Here is a 19074-nt window from a genome sequence, read left to right as displayed (position 1 = left end):
CTGCCCTGAGAAGCAGGTATTGAGGCCCTCAAATAGACTGTATCTGTTAATGTTTCCCACGTGTTGTTACTCTGTAAAATTATCACTATTTCCATTCAGAGCTGGGGTAGATGACATCTACACTAACACCACAGATATAGGCAACATTGGCTTTTGAATGCTTACTTTTGCAGGTAGAGAGTATCATAATTCTCAGTAACCCTACCAGTATGAGTTATATTTCTGGTTTGTGGACCACCATGCTTAATCCTGAGATATAGATAGTATTGTGATCATCTTATCACATTACATTCTATTAGTGTGGAACTTGAGGAACTACCATGTATTTTGTACTTATATATCCTTGTATATGGTCTTAGTACTTTATGGATTGGTAAAAGCTAATGTCCCCTACCTAAAATGTTTAAAAGGAATGTCAGTTGATACTTAAATAACCTGCTTAAAAATGCAAAGGACTGCCGAGAAAGCTATCCTGCTGTGTCAACCTCCAGAAAAATCTCATACTTCAGACAGCATGTCTGTTCAGCACAACATTATCTCACCTTTGTAATAAATTACTTGTTCACAGTGTACAGATTTCAAATTCTAAGAAACATATGGTTTACTTATCATTGCCATAGGCTGCTAAAAACTAATCTCTTTACAGGACTTGAAATGGGTGTCATCAATTTGAAGCAGCAAAAGTACTTCCTTCCTGTAGCTTCTAAAATGACTGTAATGCTTCTAAAAATCTTCTCCCTTTTTTTATTCAGTTTAATATTCTATGGTGGTTTGGATGAGCAGTGTTTGATACAAAGACAGAAATTTGTTGTTATTTTCCACTACTAAACATTAACAACTGAATATCCAGTGAAAATCTCTTTAAGATTCACCACCTTACTACTTGCTGTAGTTTTGGTCTCTTCTAGGACTTAGACTACATTTCCTGTAACTTCATCTTGGGCAGACAGATATCTGTATTTGGTGCTCATAGCAGTACACGAACTACTTTCCCACCTTACAGTTTGTTATCTGTTGCATCCTGAGAACGCCTTTCTGCCTTTCTTTCTGTCTTTCTTTAATATGATCTATCTCCTTAGAGCTGAATTTGCTCTGCTATTTGCATCTTTTAACACTTTGATGAACGCTTCCTGGTCCACCCTCCCTGCCTGTTCTGACAAAATAATTTTCTGGCTTAATTTAAATGCCTTTTACCCTGCCCAAAATCTCAAGGTTTTGTCTATCTTGAGAAGAAAATTACCTCTTTAAGCATTAGGAGTATCTGCAGCTCATCTTTATCCTGCTCTTGATCTCAGGTTACCCTGATTATGACTACCAGAACATTGCCACTGCTATCAGCTCCTTCTCCACCTACAACTCCTGTATCTGGAGGCATACATACTGCCATTTCTACTTGAATGTATCACTGTTTCCAATTGAGTGTTCCTGAAAACTTACTCAGTTGTTCCTTTCCTGCTGCTCTGAATTCTTTTTGGCCTCCTAAACTTCTCCCCCTCTTTTTTTCATGCATATGAGTCCCTTTAGCTCATTTCTCCAACAACCTTGGTAGTTCCTTAGTAAATTCCGAACTGTTCAAAAATTACCCTCCATCAATACACAGCTGGAATGACTGATGTTTATTGATGGAGCTCTCTCATTTGTAGGCAGCATACTTTTTGCTAATACCAGTGTTGCTTTTGCAGCACATGCAACTTCAGCCATGCTGGTAGAAAAGGCTTGTTCTCCCTTCTGCTTTGACAGCTAAAACCTTCATGTCTCATCTTCCCCTGGAATGGCTATCTCTTTCTGTCTTTAGGATCATTCATATGCATATGATTGTCTGTGGAAGTTGAGACCAGACCCAGCAATCTGAGGCAACCAAGGTTCAGAGAGCACTGCCAGGCAGAAAGGCTTTCTCAACCCCCCTGTAACAAATTAAGAACTTAAGCAAAAATGCAAATCCACAGAAATTACCATTTGCCTGAGGCAGAGATCAGGAAAGGGCATGGTCATGACCAGTGTTCCACATTCATGCAAAAAGCTGGGGTGTTGTCAAAAAGCTCAGTATCTGTGGTAACTATGAGATATTTATGTAAAAGATTATTCAAAACAAAGTTTAAACCTATCACATGTCCCAGTCGAGAGCAATAACAATAAATGAGTCATGTCTCAGTCCCCTCTCATCACTGCAGATCTATAGCTGCCACTGTGTAAATCACAAAGTACAACCCATCTTTTCAGGAACATACCAGCACTCCAGTTCTGTTCATCTTCTAGAAAGGATGTATTGAAAATGGGAACACTGCACTGCTGTGATACCTGGCTTATAATTGCTGTCTAATATAATACCTTTAGGGAAGCTGATAACAAGCAAAAAAGTATACATTTGGCAATTTCCTGCTTCAGCTGCCAATTTGTAATGAAGTGAGGAGACCTCTGTTACTGATTAAGAGGATACTCAATATTGCCCTTTTAATCATGCATATTTACTCATTACCACATCCTTTTCTTTTGAAGGAAGGATATAAAAGTTATCATGCACATGTCTTGCACTGTTGCCCAGGAAATTGTATACACTTTCACGTCACCATGCATATTGGGGACTTCTCACTACTCAGGGTTACTCTGAATGGCCATAATATCCTCACAGTCTTTTGTGTGCTTATACTTGTACTTCATTGCTCTTGTTAGATTAGCTAAAAATTAACAACCAAAAAGTACAATTTTGTTTAAATTTAAGTTTCTTTTTGCTGATGCCTGCCTCCACCACCACCCAGTATGGGTAGTTAAGTGAGAATGCCAAAAGAAAAACTTTGATGAGTAGGAAGAGGAGTTTGCAATTTTGCTGGAGGACTCCATAAACTGTGGATATCTGAGAATTCCTTCAGGTCTCTGAGTGTTAAAAGTCTTGCTTGAACTAGAGATTTTTCCCCAAACTTTCCATAGGTACTAACACTAATTCTGGTGGTAGTTAATGTTCTAGATGAATTCCAGGATTTTTGCCTGTGCAGATTGGACTGACACTATGGGCAAAGTGATAAAAAGAAACCCACGTTAGATGCTTGCTCATATGAAATTTTTGAGACAGTAGCTGCATGAAGTTAGCCTCTTTCATGAAGATATACATATATTTGCCAGTCAAGTACGGACTGTTGTAAAATCTTAATAGACTGTAAATAAACAGATCTTTCCTTTCTATCTTTCTAAGGGGGGCGCCGAAGCCCAAAAAGGGTCAATGAGAGAAGACTGATAGGGTATTGATAGTATGTAGGGATGAAAAGGGACTCGGTGTCATGATGTGTCATCTATCCCACAAGACTAGTTACCGGTCTTACTTAGGTGGACTGGCCACCTTTACTTAACCCAGAAAAGGAACATGTGTAAATTATACCCATTTGATAAATAACCTTTCACACGCTGCTTCTCCTCTGAGTATGTGAGAAACTGGGTTTGCAGAAAGAAAAGTTGTTTCATTTTCCATGTTTATTCAGTCTAAGCTTTTTTTGCTACTCATGATGCCAGCAATACTGATAATTATTGCCGTAATAAGCACAATGAAGTAAAATGTTTCTATGCACTAAGCATAAAGAGGCAACTAATTGCAAGCCCACACAATACTCCTGGTATTCATTTAAACTTTTCTTTCAGCCTGCCCTTTGCTGAGAATTTTAATGTAAGCTCTCCTGCACTAACCCCTCTCAGTTGCTTTATTCAGCACCACTGTGGTCTTCCATGATTATTTTCTGTGGCATTCATTGACACACCATAGGAAAAGTCAGCAACCACTAATCAGCTATGCCTCACTGGAACTGGGTTTGCCAGGAAAAATTAACTTCCTTTTATACCCATGGATCAGAGCGGTTCCCACACAGCAAAGACACTGCAGAGCCAAGACATCCTCCTTGCTCACGCTCCTGACCCTGTTGTTCTGCTTCACCTACCCTCTTCCTGACCATAAGAAAGCATTGAGATTCCAGAAGTTACCACAGATTTCCTCTGGTTTTCTGTCTGGGTTGTTGATTCTTGAATTCTTTAAAAGGCAATTTTGAAAATAATCATTTGCAATTTGGCATTCCATGAAGATGTTTCCAAAAAACCAATTCCTCTCTGTTACTGTCTGTACCCTGGGACAGCATAGCTGTACTTCTAAATTACTCTCCCTCCCCTCAGGGTCTTTATATCAACAACTTTGCCTTGCTATGTCTTATATAAAACAAAAATTGCTTCCTGACATCTGCCCAGCTGTTTTGTTGTTTTTTTTTTTTTCCTCTCTTTCCTCTCATGTACCATGCAGTCGTCTGACTTACCATTTGAGAATATGTCATTTAAAATTATCAGGAAAAGTATGGAAAATATCCATAGTACAAATTCCAGGGGCAAATTACATATTTGACTCAGAACTGTATTTTAAAAAAATAGCAGCTTAGGCTTTTTTTTTTTTTTTAAAAAAAAAAGCAGCTATATAAAATTACTTTCTCATTGGTACTGTGAAAGGTGAATGTAAAATACAGGTTCCACATCAATTCACACCTTTCAGTAATCCTTTTTCTCAGATGTTCATATTTAGGTCTCTTACCTGATTATACCTGCCCTCTACTTTGGGGGGACTCATGGAGACTCATTCGTCTCAAACAATTCAAAGGAGAATACAAAGAAACAGGTTTTGATCTGAGAAAGTCACTGAGGAAAAAATACAAGAACTTTATTATAGTAAGATTTCTAGTTGCAACAGTTAATGTATTTAAGTAACCTAAGAAATTAAATATATATTTTTTCATGGAAAGTACTAGGACAAGAGAAGCCAGATACTGAACTTGACAGTGTATTTTTAAAGGAAAAAAATGGTCTTGTTGCCTTGTGGGAAAGCAATCTCTGAGTTGAAAAATCACTTCTGAGTACATGCTTAACAGGAAATACTTTTCACAAAGCTCTAGTGAAGCCACATTCTTAATATTATATCCTTAATAGATCCTAATGAAATACATGATAAAGTATGTAGCTTAAAGAGTGTACAATACAGCTGGGATAATGTTGGATTTCGAGATTAAATATTTCCACTTTTTAATTCTGGGAGATTTTAACTTGAAATTTAAAACTGTATGAGAACATTTCTGGCTTTTTATTATTTGCAAACAGAATTGCCATTAAAATTGTGTTTACTAGAACAAAGGAATATAAATTGCCATACACTCTGGGTAAATGTGTCTTCAGTGACAAAGAAACCTTGGTGTTAACTCTGGTTATGAAAAGTCAATGAACTTTAATGAAAATTTTCTAGAAGAGGTAAAAACTCTCTTGGGCTTGGAGTGATTTGTTCTGCTCTGATAATGCCTAGCTAGTCTAAAGCTGGTATACCTGGTTTGGAAAGCAAGCATCCTCAGTCAGCTGGATACATAGGTACATAGGTCCCTAAAGCATCCTTCTTCTCCTGGCTAGGATGTCTTTTTTCTATGGCAACCTCCATCAATCTGAAGGGCCATAGCAACTTCTTAGGTGACACTTGCTTGAACTCGCTTTATCAAACTTGGCACAAAACTAGTCTAGAGGGAAAGAAGCAGGTAAATACATGGCTTTAGGGTATCCTTGCACGCATGCCTGCTGGGCTGCACTTAACCATCTTTTAGCAAAGCCACACAAGAGGACCAAAAGGTTTAGATTACTCAAATACATGCTTGCAGCTTATGAGTGGCTGCAGACTGACTTCCACTGAAATTCAGGGGAATCAGTGCAACAAAGGACTGGTCCTTTTTGTGGTTTTGTTCCTTTTCTTATACATGGGAAATCTGACTCTGTGATCTTATTATTTTTACTATTAATCTTCTGAGGAAGAATGCTTGGCAGGGGAGCAGAGATGAGTCTTTTGTGCTGGGCCAAAGCATATTGATAATTAGAACACATTCCTGCGTTACATTCTTACAAGCTGCCATGACTGCAAGTAAGCTTTTTATTAAGGAGATAATGTAAAAAAACATAAAAATAATGCCTCTAATTGTGATGACAACCATTTTCCAACAACATATTTAACCCAAGAGAATTTTTCCTATCTCACTAACACTTAAGAGACATGTGTTGATCGTGGGGTGGTACCATGGACAATTTGTTTTCTCACAGTTTAAAACATTTAATGAGGCAAAACACAATCTGAGGGGAAGAAACAACCATTTCAAATCAGTCCTTGTGATGTGGAGGTGCTAAACAGAGGCCATTTTCTACACTCTACATCCTCAGGATGAGAAAGAGGTTGAATTACTTAGGCTAAATGACACTGTAAACAATAGCAACAGAATATTTTCCTACTTTATTTTAGTCCTTTGGAGCCCAGTCTCTTTTAAAATTAGAGAAGACTGACCTTGCAGGACAAGGATCCAGATTACACTCTTGAAGTTTTGGCTTTGGCTTGATATTTTCAGGATAATAGTAACAGTATTGATCTGCTACTACCCGGTTGCTTCTGAGATCAAAACATTCAGCAGATGTCAGTTGATAACCTGCAATACACAGTGGAAGAAATAATATGTGATGAGGTGTTCTTTCTGTACTGGTTCTTCTAAGTTCTGGTTTGGTAAAAAGTGAACAGAAAATATCAGTGGTTTTGGACATAACAGCTGCTGTTTTACAGACCAGATTGAAAACAACAACTTAAATCACATGTAGTAGGAAACAAAAGACAACTAGTATGGCCAAATAAAAATTCAGAAGCCTAAAGCAAAACGAAAAAACAAAGGCTGAGGTTTTTTGGTTGCCAAGACTCATATACTCAGTTTCAGTTCAGACGGTAAAGCTGCTGGTAGGGATGAAAGGAAACATCTTGTGATTCCAAAGTGGGCCCAAATCCTATCAGCCCTATGTTTGACAGCTGTATCATAAAATGCAGTCATGTGGATATTAAAATGTACTTTATGTACAGAGCCTGGTATGATGCTAAATATCTACAGGCTACTGCCAGGCTACTGCCACTGTTGCTACATCCCTCCCTTCATTTAGATGTAACTACTTTAATTTTCAGATCTTGCCCATTTTAAAGGTCCAAATCTCAGTGCAGTAGTTGGGACAGAGCCTGTATGTAGATGACTGTTTCTGGAATGCAGTGGTAATTCATTACCTCCTCCACAGGATGCTGAACAAGGAAAAAAATCAGTTTCCCTCCATCGGTGAATGATAGGCTGATAGAAGATAAACTGAACTGAACTGTCAGCAGCGCCAGCATAGCGGATCTGAAAAAGATGCAATGCCAAACAGTGAACCTGACATAAATTTTGGGAAGAAGCATTCTGCCACATGCATCTTGCGGCTTTGAGACATCTTGCAGCTATATGAACTACCAGAGATACTTTGCAATAGGAAAATGAAATGCACAAAACAGAGCATAGATTGGTGGCAAAATCTTGGCCACAAAACACAGTCAAATAAATTTCCAGGCATAATCAGTGGCATTTCTGACCATTCTGAGACTGTGTTCAGAAATAATGAATGTACCGCAAATGCCTGGTTAGTGCTACTGAATAATTTTATTGGGACAGAGGATACAGATCTTTATTCCATCAGAAAATCACCTACCACTACCTTCTGTCACTGACACATTGACATGGATTTTAGATCTTTAGTATTTCCCAAACATCTTCTGAGACCATGTATACTATATTACATAGTTCAGAGTAAAAAATGGGAGGCTGTTCTGTGAGAAATACAAAAGTATAAAAATTCTAATTCAAGACTTTTTTGTTTCTGAGGTGAGGTCTCCTTTTCATTCTTCTTTGTGGTACTGTCATTATTATAAGGCTGTCGTTCCGGTTACTTTATTTCGGCTGCAAAAATGCTCTTCTTAGTCATAGACACAGACCCCTGGCTGGAGCTAAGTGCATGTTCAGAAAACATGCTTTAGAGCCTACAAGTACTGCCAAATTTTAAGCCACCTAAGCTTCACTATGCTTCCAGTACTTTGTGTAGTGAATAGATTTCTCATGTAAACAAGAGTTTGTAGTGCAAGGAGTGTGTTGTGGTTTAACCCCCGCCGGCAACTAAGCACCATGCAGCCACTCAATCACTCCCGCTGCCCTGGTGGGATGTAGGAGAGAATTGGAGGAGTAAGAGTGAGAAAACTCCTGGGTTGAGATGAGAACAGTTTAATAATTGAAATAAAGTAAAATAGTAATGATAATAATAACAATAGAATAATTATAGTGGTAATAATATACAAAGCAAGTGATGCACAATGCAATTGCTCACCACCTGCTGACCAACACCCAAACAGTTCCCGAGCAGCAATCACTGCACCCCAGCCAACTCCCAGCAGCTTACATACTGAGCATGACGTCATATGGTATGGAATAGCCCTTTGGTCAGTTTGGGTCAGCTGTCATGGCTGTGGCCCCTCCCAGCTTCTTGCGCACCTGGCAGAGCATGGGACGCTGAAAAGTCCTTGACTAGTATAAACAGTACTTAGCAACAACTAAAACATCAGTGTGTTATCAACATTCTTCTCATACTAAATCCAAACCAGAGCACTATGCCAGTTACCAGGAAGAAAATTAACTATCCCAGCTGAAACCAGGACAGACTGCAATAAGAAAAGAGACCTTCACGCTGCTAAAGCAGCACCGCTTGCCCCTGGCCCAAGAAAAAATCCTTCCTGTTTGATACCTGTGCTAATTAGCACAGTTATGGGGACTTCAGAATTTCTGCAGGGCATCTCCTGTCCTTACCTCTAAGCCTTTGATGAACAGGTGGCAAGGGAAAAACAACAATGCTGCTACTAAAAACCTCTCCTAGATGAGCGTTTGTCCTAGAACATAATGTGTTGGTGTTGTTTGGGCATCTCTGCATCAGTAGCATGATGCTATCTCACAGGAGAGAAAACTGCCAAATCACAACAAGAAAAGGTGGACCCTTCTCCAAGTCAGTACCCTGCTCTCAGGAGCAATCCTTACTGCTCTTTTCCTCAGACAGCTTAAAATGTTTCAGCACTGCCTCCTTTTTCTTTTCCAATGTTTTGAACAAGTTGCCCTGTTTCGGAAACACCATTTTTCAATCTGCCTTTTCTCTCTTTCCAAACACCAAGAGACACTGTCAAAGAGTAGACTGTGAAACAGAAGCAAAAATATGACAAATTGAGCTGAACAGTATAATCTGGGTCCTTTGTTTTGTTTTTCCCTGTAGATGGACAGAAACATGATTACAAAGTGAAGTATATCTTGAAAAGAGGGAGGAAGGCAAAAATACTGCAGGATATGTTGATGGCTGTAAGAGATCTGGCCCACTGAGACTAAGGCTGCCCTTTTCTAATTAAACAGTGATGTGAATTCCCAACAGGAAAAAAAATACAGCTGTAGCAATACAGCTTCTTCAGCAAATGGGAGGCCTTTTGCACGGATTAATATCATTTGAGTTTGTGTGTCAGAAACAGGATATCTAATTCCTTGTGCAGAGATGGTGCATTAATCACACACTTCAGAAGGATCCTTCTGGGCTCATGAAAGCCTCATGCACTCGTGGGAAAAATGTTCTATTGTGCTGGAAGCCATTCGGGGAGGTCTCTGATCTGAATGTGCAGAAAAAGTGTTCACTGGGGAGAATTCTGCTCTTATTCTTTGTTTTTTAAGGATCATCAGTGATTCTTAAATGCAGAAGATCTACTCAGTGGAACGGTCTTCAGTAAATCATGAAGAACAGACCAAGAGCTCACAGAGAGCCTAGTATAAAAGGAAGGGGAGGAAAAATAGTTCACATTAAAAAAAAAAAAATCAGGAAGACAGAAGAGTTGTTCTCCCTGCAGACTATTCCTGTGTGTCTGCAGAATTATCTGTCTGTTTTGACACAGTGAAAAGGCAGAGGTACATCTTTTCCAGCCTAATGTGGAAGTCACTCATACAGCCATGATAAAAACATAGGTGGGAAAGAATTACAATGAGCCACAGCCATGAGCTAAAATGATACAACACAAACAAAAGAAAGAAGCAGGCACAGTATCATATATTTTTTAAGGAGTACTGTAAGCAGAAGAGGAACAATACATGGTGATTCCACACAGAAAAAAAGAATGTTTTGTTTGACAGTTTTTTAAAGCTAAGGTCTTGATCCAGGAGAAAACATCAGTGGCTGCTTGAGCCTTGCAAAAGTGAGACTTGATAGCCAAATGCTTTAAGAAATGTCCTGGTTTTGCTGCACAGGTCCAACTTCCACACATTGAAATACTGAGCTCTGGAGTATGGTGAAACTTTTTACCTTTGCAGTATTTGCAACACCCTGCTAGCTGTGAGAAATGCCAGAGCTTCAAAAAGAGATGGTCAATACTTGAGAATCTTTAGTTAGTCATCTAAATACCTGTGAGTTTTACATCCTTAGGTCACTGAACCAGAAAAAATGGCAATTTTTCACTGTTTGCAAATAAAATCCTATCTAAATTTATTAATAGCAGACAGCAGAAATACTCAGACCTTGCAGAGCACTCAGCCCTGCATTTGTGCATTGCAACCCCCTAGAGATCATCCTTGACTTCCTTTAGGTTTCAGGGGAGTTTGGAGTATTCTGAACATCGGAGCAGCCCTCACCACTTTGTAACACCCAGAAGGATATCACCAGTCTTATAAAGAGTTGGTTAAAATCAGACCCCTCAAACTATCCACCAAAAATTAGCTGTCTAGCCTACAGACACTAGCAACAGAGATAATCTTTTTTCTTGTAGAAAGACCTTGAAAAAAAATCATCGCTTGTACCCTGCTTTTTTAAATTGATTTTTTAAATGACTGTCTGGGATGGTGTAACAGAGGCACAAGCTGTCACTCAGGTGAAGATTGGGATTGATAAAATGCAGTATTGATTTTGGGGATATCCACAGAAAGCTGAATGAAAACAACAGACCTCAGAACACAAAAGAAGTGTAATCTTTTTTAATTTTTCTGATCTGTCCTGTGACTAAGAGACTGCAATATCTGACTCCACCTTTGTATTGTGTTGTATTTCCTATAGCCCTCAAATTTCATTAGTTCACATAAAAACAAAGAAGCAAAGTCCCCCAAAGCCCAATCCTTTCATGCTTTGTTTTGGCAGCATACGCCTGAACCATTTGTTTATGTTCACTGAAGAACACATGGGCTGGCCTACAAAACTGCACTGAGTTTACCTGGGGGGTTGTGAAATTTAATTAGCAGTTTATAACCAGCAGTGATAACCAAACAATTATTAATTATTAATTATAGGGTTAAATAATGAAAAGTGTATTCAGTAAGGTGTTCTCATTTTATGAAATTGTGTGTGTTGGGGGAGGCTGTTTCGTGTATGTGTGTGTGTGTGTGTGTCTGTGTGTGTGTGTGTGTCTGTCAGTCAGTCAGTCAGTCAGTCAGTCAGACCGGGTACAGGGAAAGGGAATTATTATTGCATACTAACTTTTGTCTTGTGAAATTTGATCTGGTATATTGTGATGTAGCTCCATGCCACCATGTTTATTAAAAACGTTCTAATGGATTTTTCCACATTACTATTACAAAAGTTTTCTGCAAGTCCCAAATTCCAAATCATTGGGTTTGATTTATTAATGACAAGTTCAGTGTTGAAGTCTTCTCAGTAACATACAAAGAGACTGGGGATGATGGTGTGAAGAACTATCCTCATGTGGCATACAAAATTTTGTGCTTTTCATGTCAGTAACAACAAGGTTCTTGAATGATGTTTTCCTTTCTCTATTTAGAGTGCTTTAATATTGCTGTTTGTATGTAGTGACCACTTACATTGAAAAATAAGGAGGATGTGCAAGAGATTTGTTGCTGTTCATAATATGCTCATGAAGCAGAAATAGGAGCCAGACATTGTCATGAGAAAATTATTTTACTAGCTTGTTTAAAATAACATAAAATGTACAAAAAATTTAAATCATAAGAGCTGTTGAAGGCTTTCAAGCATACTGACTAACACAGGACTACACCATGACTCCTACAAGCTTGCATTTTAATTCCCTTGGAATGCTGAAGGAAGCTCTGCCTTTGAGCTCCAGGGAACATGTCTACTGTCCACTTGTGTATTTGTTCCCCTTGATTGTGATAGTCCTGTGTTGGAGCAACTTGTTTTTGGGGTTGTTTTTATATGGGAGATAGCTCCCTCTGTTGCTTCCCAATTCAGCCTCTAAATCAGCCAAAGAAATCACTGTGAAATTACATTATCACCATTTACATGCTTTACAAAACATTTCTGAATTGAACTTGCTCACCATGCCCCAATCTTGGATTGAGCTGTGTTCCTTTAGGTGATTAGGATGACAGCTAAAAAGCCTTCAGACTAAATCTCTCACAAAGCCAAAACAGAAAGCTAGAAGGTTCAAATCTTTTCTCACACTCTATTATTCTCCCCAAAGGAAAAACAAAATAGGAAATCAGTGCAATGCACTGGCTAGGATAGCTGGCAGTAGCAGAGCCTGCTGTATCAGCTATAACAGCTATGATAATCTGTACAGAATCCACTACTAAGTGCAACAAAAGCAGAAGCTTCTAAAATGAAACCAAAGTTATTCCACAGAACCAAGGGCAACCCCAAATACACCCAAACCAGCCCTGCTGCATCTCTTCTGTGGATACCACCCGCAACACCCCACTCATCTATGGAAAAAACATTTCACCACCACCAACGTGCTCCCAGGGTAACAGAACTCAGCTTTGAGCAAGCCACCTTAATCCCCACTGCATAATATTTATTAACCTTAATTTAACCTTGGCAAAACCTAAGAAATTAATGTAAAAAAAAAAAAGATCCTATTGTGATAGATATTGTATAAAAATAAAATTAACAAAATAAAGAGGCAATGTTTGCCACAAAAAAAGTTTGTTAAAATGATGAAAACTGAACAAGGTTGACACCAAAGCTTCACAGTACTTAAAACTGAATGATTTTTGAAATAGACTTGGGGAATTTACACATGATACCTGAAGAAAGTTACAGAAAAAAGAAAAGGAAAAATTACAAAGAACAAATTGTCAGAGGAATAGAAAATAATATCTAAGAAACTGTCTGTATTGCCTCAAATTAAAACCAGACAGTAGATTTCTGATCAGCAGTATTTTGAAGTAGTATGTAAATTAACAGTAACACATATCCAGATCCAAACAGCACCCATCCAGTATTTTCAAATCATGTGTTCTTTGAAAAACACAGGAATGCAAATCATGTATGATCACATTTAGCCTACTTTCATGAATAAGCCACTATTTAAACCACAGGAAAACATGTAGAAAATTGTAACATTTTTTAGAAGGGGCTTCATGAGTAATGCATGAAACCACAGACCAATAATCTCTACCTCTGTTAAGGGGTCAGTAGGCAGGATGAAAATAAAGAACACAACTCAAAGATGGGTTCCTGAGAAGGGTGATGTTTTCCAAGCATTGTGGTTTGTTTTGCCAAAGATTGACAAGGGAGACTGGTAAAGGTAGTTTAGACGTCAGTTTTCTTCTAGGTCCCTAACCAAAGGTCCTAGACAAAGTTCACATGAGTTAAGAAGATCCTCCCATGGACTGATGACTGGGTAACAGAGAACAGTCCTATAACCTGTTCTTGCAATGGATGAAGGACCTGTGAAATCCCTCAGGGATGTGTGCTAGGGCATGAGTTGTTAGCCAGACCCCCAGATGAACAGGATAAAGGGTCAACCATGAGCTGACCAAGTCTGTTAATGAAAAAAAATTATGAATGGTAGCTAAAACCGAAACTGTCTCTGAAAGCACTTGAAACTTCGGCAGACTAAATTCACGTTCAGTAAAAAACAAATAATGCCTATGAGAGAAAACAATTAATTATATATGCTAATTATATACGAAAATGTCCTCCACATTAGCTACTACTATTCAGAATGGTAGTAGGGTTGTTACAGGCATTCCTCAGAAAATACCAGCTCAGTTGCAGCAACAGTTAAAAAGATTAATGGAATATTACAGAGAGGAAGGAAAAAGGAGAGAATGTCACACAGCTAAGTAGAATACATTTGTGTCCTGATCATTATGTATAGTTTATTCTTTCTCAACATATATATTTATATATCATATAATCAATCTATTTATAGTAAATAAATACTAAATAATTTTATTACATTATGTTAAAATACATATTTATTTATAGGACATGGGTATTTCCAAAATTTGCATTTATATATTTAAATACTAGTCACAAATTACATATTTATGTAGATCATAAAAAATTATGAATATATAACCACAATGGAAACAGAAAAAGGATGGAGAAGGGAAATAAGGATAATGCTTGTATGGACCATCTTTGATAAAAGTAAGGATTAAATAAAGTAGGACACTAGGAAACAGGCAAACGGTGATGACAGAGATCTCAAAAATAGAAGTAATGGAAAAAGGGGGTAAACAGTAGTAATAATTTCCTCTTTCTCAGAGTAGGAAAACCAGAAGGAATCAGTGAAGATATTGAACCAAGGGTTTAAAAATGAGTTGTATTCCTTATCTTACACAGTGCATTGTGGAACTCATCCCACAAGCTAAATGTTGTCAAAAGGGCAAATATAGCCCACAAGAGCCTGTAGAAATTCCTGAAGACTGGCTCATTTGAGTTATTAGACACAACCGTCCAAATGCAACATGAGGGTCAAGAAGCAGAAGGTCTACAAGCAGGGGGTAACCTTGATCTGTCTCTTGCACTCTTTCTTTCAGTATCTGAAACCAGTTCCTCTCTGAAACAGAAACCTGAGTGAAGCAGACCTAGTACAACAGTTCCAATGTACTTATAGATGGAATATGTTGATTAGGAAAATGATCACGTTCTAAGAATTATTAATTGAAATAATTTATATTGAACAGGAGAAAAGGTAGATATGAAATAGAATCTGTACATTGTTTTCAAAAAGACTGCTATATGGCTTTGCAAATATTTTACCACATTTGCCAAAACAGAAGAAAAAGGGTAGAATTTTTCTGCGCTTGTCACGAGATCTAGTCAAGACAAATAATGATTAGGTCTCTTTTCAGGCTGGTCGTTACTTGTGAGCTTGACCTAGAGATTACTACAACAACTGTATATTTTTTGGAAATCAGGAAATCAGAATGGGTGATTTTTATAACTATTGCTAAAAGAAAAGTATTGATTGCAAATGTAGGTTGATAAAAACCAGTGATACAGACCATGTTACAGAAGTGCTTCCAGCTAAGTCCAATCTGCAGTCTACAGAAGTGGCCTCAGGAAGACACAGATCTCAAGAGGTAGTATTGTTTTATGATGAAGGGACTATATTCCAATGGTCTCTTCTAGATTAAGCAAAGTGTTTCAGTCATTTGACCTTGATAACACAAAACTTGACTCGGTCACAACTAAACTTCAACTTTTACTATTTTTGTGTGCTCAGCCTTAATTCTAGCTCATCTACTCCCAGGAGCACCATCCTAACCCTGATCTACCAGTGCTTCTAAGACTAGATCCTTCATCCCTTCCTGCCTGACCTGCAGCCTTCTCCCAAATATGAGGCATAAACTCCTCTGGAAACCTTTGTAGGCATCACAACTAAATTACACAGAAGACTCTTAGTGTCATCACCCCCAATCCTCATATGGTAATATCTCTAAAATCTAACAATAAGCTAGTCATCAACAGTAGATCCTTGCTGCTAGAGCAGATTTGCATCTTTTAGCCTCTGCCCTAAAGCAAGTATTGAAGTAACTTCTTATTTCATATACAAGGTAAATCATTGTATGCTCCTGGTTCAAAAGTGATTATTTAATCCAGTCGTGGCCCTAGCCTGACAAGGCCCATCACCCTCTCTGCCAGCTGTTTGCCTGTACATGCATTATCTCCTGTAAGCCCTTGCAAGTCCCAGGAGGTCTAGGCTAAGCCTCAACCTTATTTTCTTTTGTTAACCTGGACTCTAATCAAATGCATTTATCTCACCAGCAGTTTCTGCCAGTGCTAGATAACAAGAGAGATAATAATTACCTGGCTAGCTCTAGCGCTCTGCATAACTCAGCATCCAGTTTTGAGTTCTATCTTACAACTTTTTGAACAATTGGTGGCCAAAATCCTAACCTCAGCAGTAACTTTGCTCCAGAGAACCCAATCCTTACCATTTCTAAAGCAGTGAGCAGTAACCCCAGGCACCAGCAAAAAAAAAAAAAAAAAAAAAAAAAAAAAATCCATTCCTAATCCAAATACCTCTGCCAGCATCCAGACAAACATTTATCTGATCCAATCCTATACATTCCTGATGCAAAACTGTTGGTCCATTCAGGCCCTCTGAACAAACCTTCGTCTTGATACCAGGGATTAAAAACCAACATAAACCTAGTCTAGCCTAAATCTAGGTCAACAGTTGTTTCTCCTCCAATCCAGCCCCATGCCTGGACAACACCCTTTACTAGGCCTTGTTTTAAACCCACTGGTCTTTACTGCCTCACACCTGAGCTGCAGGGCTACGGCCCTAGCTGTGCGAAAACCACAGCCTGTAAAATAAGCCCTAACAGGCAGTGCTTTGCCAGCTCTAACCCTTCCCTAGCAACCCCTACTGACTGTTTCAGTAAGCCTATAACTCACGTGGTTCATATTTGCAGTACCGATTACTTTAAATAGTCGACCAGTGGTGACTGTTAGCATTACATTATCAGCTGTAGACCCCATCTGACCAAACTGATTCTTCCTGCTCAAAGGAGCGCAAATGTGGGAAAAAGGTCACTCTGTTTTTTCTATTTTGTGTTTAGTTTCTCTATTTTGTGTCTGAAATGGACAACACCAGCAGAGAAGACTTTTAACACAGACCTTGGCAACACAGAAGATCAGTGGCAGCTCTGCCAATAAAGGACAAGTCCCCCTATGTGATGTTACTTCTCTGTTCTCTAGATTATAGTGTCAGCCAGAAAGTTTTCCAAGTGAAACTGACTTTCGTTTCACCAGGTTTTTATCAAACATGACAAATTTTTCATTTAGGAAAAAGGCATTTCTATACATGTGAATAAGAATTTTGTATTAAAAACATCAAAACAGTGAAATCCTCAGAATTCAGGAAAAAAAATCAAGTGGAATTTAAGTTTGCTGACACCTTTTCCAGGTCTGCTGCCGTTCAAACATTAGAAGTTTATAACAGAGATGTATAATTCTCAAACTATGAATAGAAAAAATATGAACATGAAAAACTCCAGTTCTCCCATTTTGTCATAACACCTTTATTTTTTAAAGAGAGCTGTTTTACTGAATTATTTTTACCTTTTACATATTTTGTGAAAAGATTGTCAAGAGCTTAATACATGAGGAATGTACAGCTATTACAAAGTCAAGAAATCTAGTAATTATACAATTCAGCTCCTACAGAAACAGCATGAGGTTTCTTCTTGCAATTTTAAAACACTCCATGTCACCAATAAAGAAACTTAAATGTCAACTCCCACATTAAGTTTCTACTTCTGAGATGTATCCAGGTGTCTAACGTGACCTCTCTGAATAAGAGCATTCAGGGTCAATTGAAAAGCATTATAACAGTCATTCTGGAGACAATGATCCTAATACTAGCATTCTGCTACATCTACAAATTCTTTTAGATCTGTTTGCATGAAAACTGCCTTGTCCCAGGAAAGTAAATCTTGGCATGCAAAGTGATCCCACTTTGCAAGGAAAACTTGCTAATACCACAGAAAAGCCTTTCGTCTGATTTTTTAAAGAAAAGTACTTTACTTTCACAAGCTGAAGGCAAAACAGTCATGGCTATAGTAAGTATGGAAAGCAATTGCCAAGTCTGACATAACTGAGAGGTATGCATGCATTTTGGTACTCCTGTATTAGCCTTATTTGTATGTGCACTCCCATGTCCAACAAAATCTAAGAAATTAAATACCCAGAAGCTAAAAAGTTTTGTTGGAAAAATAATTCAATAGTATAAAATAATATCCTTCCTCATGAAGTAGTATCTAAAGTATCTTCTACAGCTGTTTATTGAAAAACTAACTGTGATTCAAATGCAAAGAATTTTTAAGTGCCTGATCCAAGGCAAAATCCAATGCTAACATTAGAAAAGATCCTACAACTGTGAACAGGGTCTTTTTTGGTGCATTTTTCTATATCCACTTAAAACAATGGATATGTCAATAAGTTAACACCTCCTGAACCATGCTACTCTGACTTTCAAAAGGTGCAAACACATAGCAGAACTATAGTATATAGTTTAATGTTAACTCAGCAGTGTCTGTCCTGCCCATGCCTAGCCAGCTTGTACACTCATCGGCCAGAGAGTCATCATACAAGTAGGGTACCACCTTTGGTTTAACCAGAGCTTCTTACCTTGCTTTGATAGAAAAGGAAATTAAAGGACCAAGGGATAAAGGTATTTTCCCTGTCATAAAAGATAACAGTGGAAATACCAGGAACACAGTCCAACCCTCCTGTTACCATTTCAGAGACATTGGTCTACATGACCAGGTGTCCCCAGCAGGTATGTTCTAACTAACCAGGCTGCCTTAAATCCATAAACAGCACAAATAATGCAAAGTGAGCAAAACTGTTCACATTGCAGTAATGTTCATCATCTGAATATCACCTGTAATAGAGGTATAAGTGTTTCAGACATTTTGAACTGACCAGCATCTCTTTTATTAAGGCATTTTCATTCTGAAATTCAAAGAAAGGAATGCATTCTTTGGGTCAGGCTTCTCCTTGTGAAGAAGTCCTGATTATTTTCAGCTTGCTTTTTGTGCTGCTAACATACCAAGATGGGTAGGGGACAGTCTACAGGGCTCTGCTACTTCCCGAGCTAACCCATTCCAGCCCAGCCTAGCTTAACCCAACCCATTCCTGTTCACTGTTCCAATTCACTGTTCACTGTTCAGACTTTGACTAACCATCAGCTCTAGGTTAAAGCAAATGTCATCTACCTCTGGGGCCCATGGTGAAAAATTTATGCAGTCCTGGACATGATACAGGTTTTACAGTTTTACAGCTGAAATCCTTCAAGTTCCTTGGACCTACTGGAAAAGGATTTATTTTATTGTAATTCCCAAATGTTCATTTTTGTATGTGTGTTTTCCTACAGAATGTGTGCATTACTTCCAGCAATGTGTTTTATATTACCTGGAAGAATAGAAATGGTCTAATGGGAGGAAACAATTTTGCTCTTATTGCCAG

At 38.3% G+C, this 19074-nt stretch overlaps 1 protein-coding gene across 1 annotated transcript in view; it reads right to left on the bottom strand.

Annotated features, from left to right (window-relative positions):
• Window positions 1-19074, bottom strand: part of ADAMTSL1 (ADAMTS like 1) — a 486156-nt gene that overhangs the window by 108296 nt on the left and 358786 nt on the right. Inside the window, 2 exon segments of the mRNA XM_075727091.1 lie at window positions 6329-6467; window positions 7082-7193. Coding sequence (XP_075583206.1) covers window positions 6329-6467; window positions 7082-7193 — 251 coding nt within the window.

The sequence above is a fragment of the Pelecanus crispus genome, chromosome Z (assembly GCF_030463565.1).
Source record: "Pelecanus crispus isolate bPelCri1 chromosome Z, bPelCri1.pri, whole genome shotgun sequence".
NCBI classification, from domain to species: domain Eukaryota; kingdom Metazoa; phylum Chordata; class Aves; order Pelecaniformes; family Pelecanidae; genus Pelecanus; species Pelecanus crispus.
This window is presented reverse-complemented; position numbering and strand designations above follow the sequence as displayed.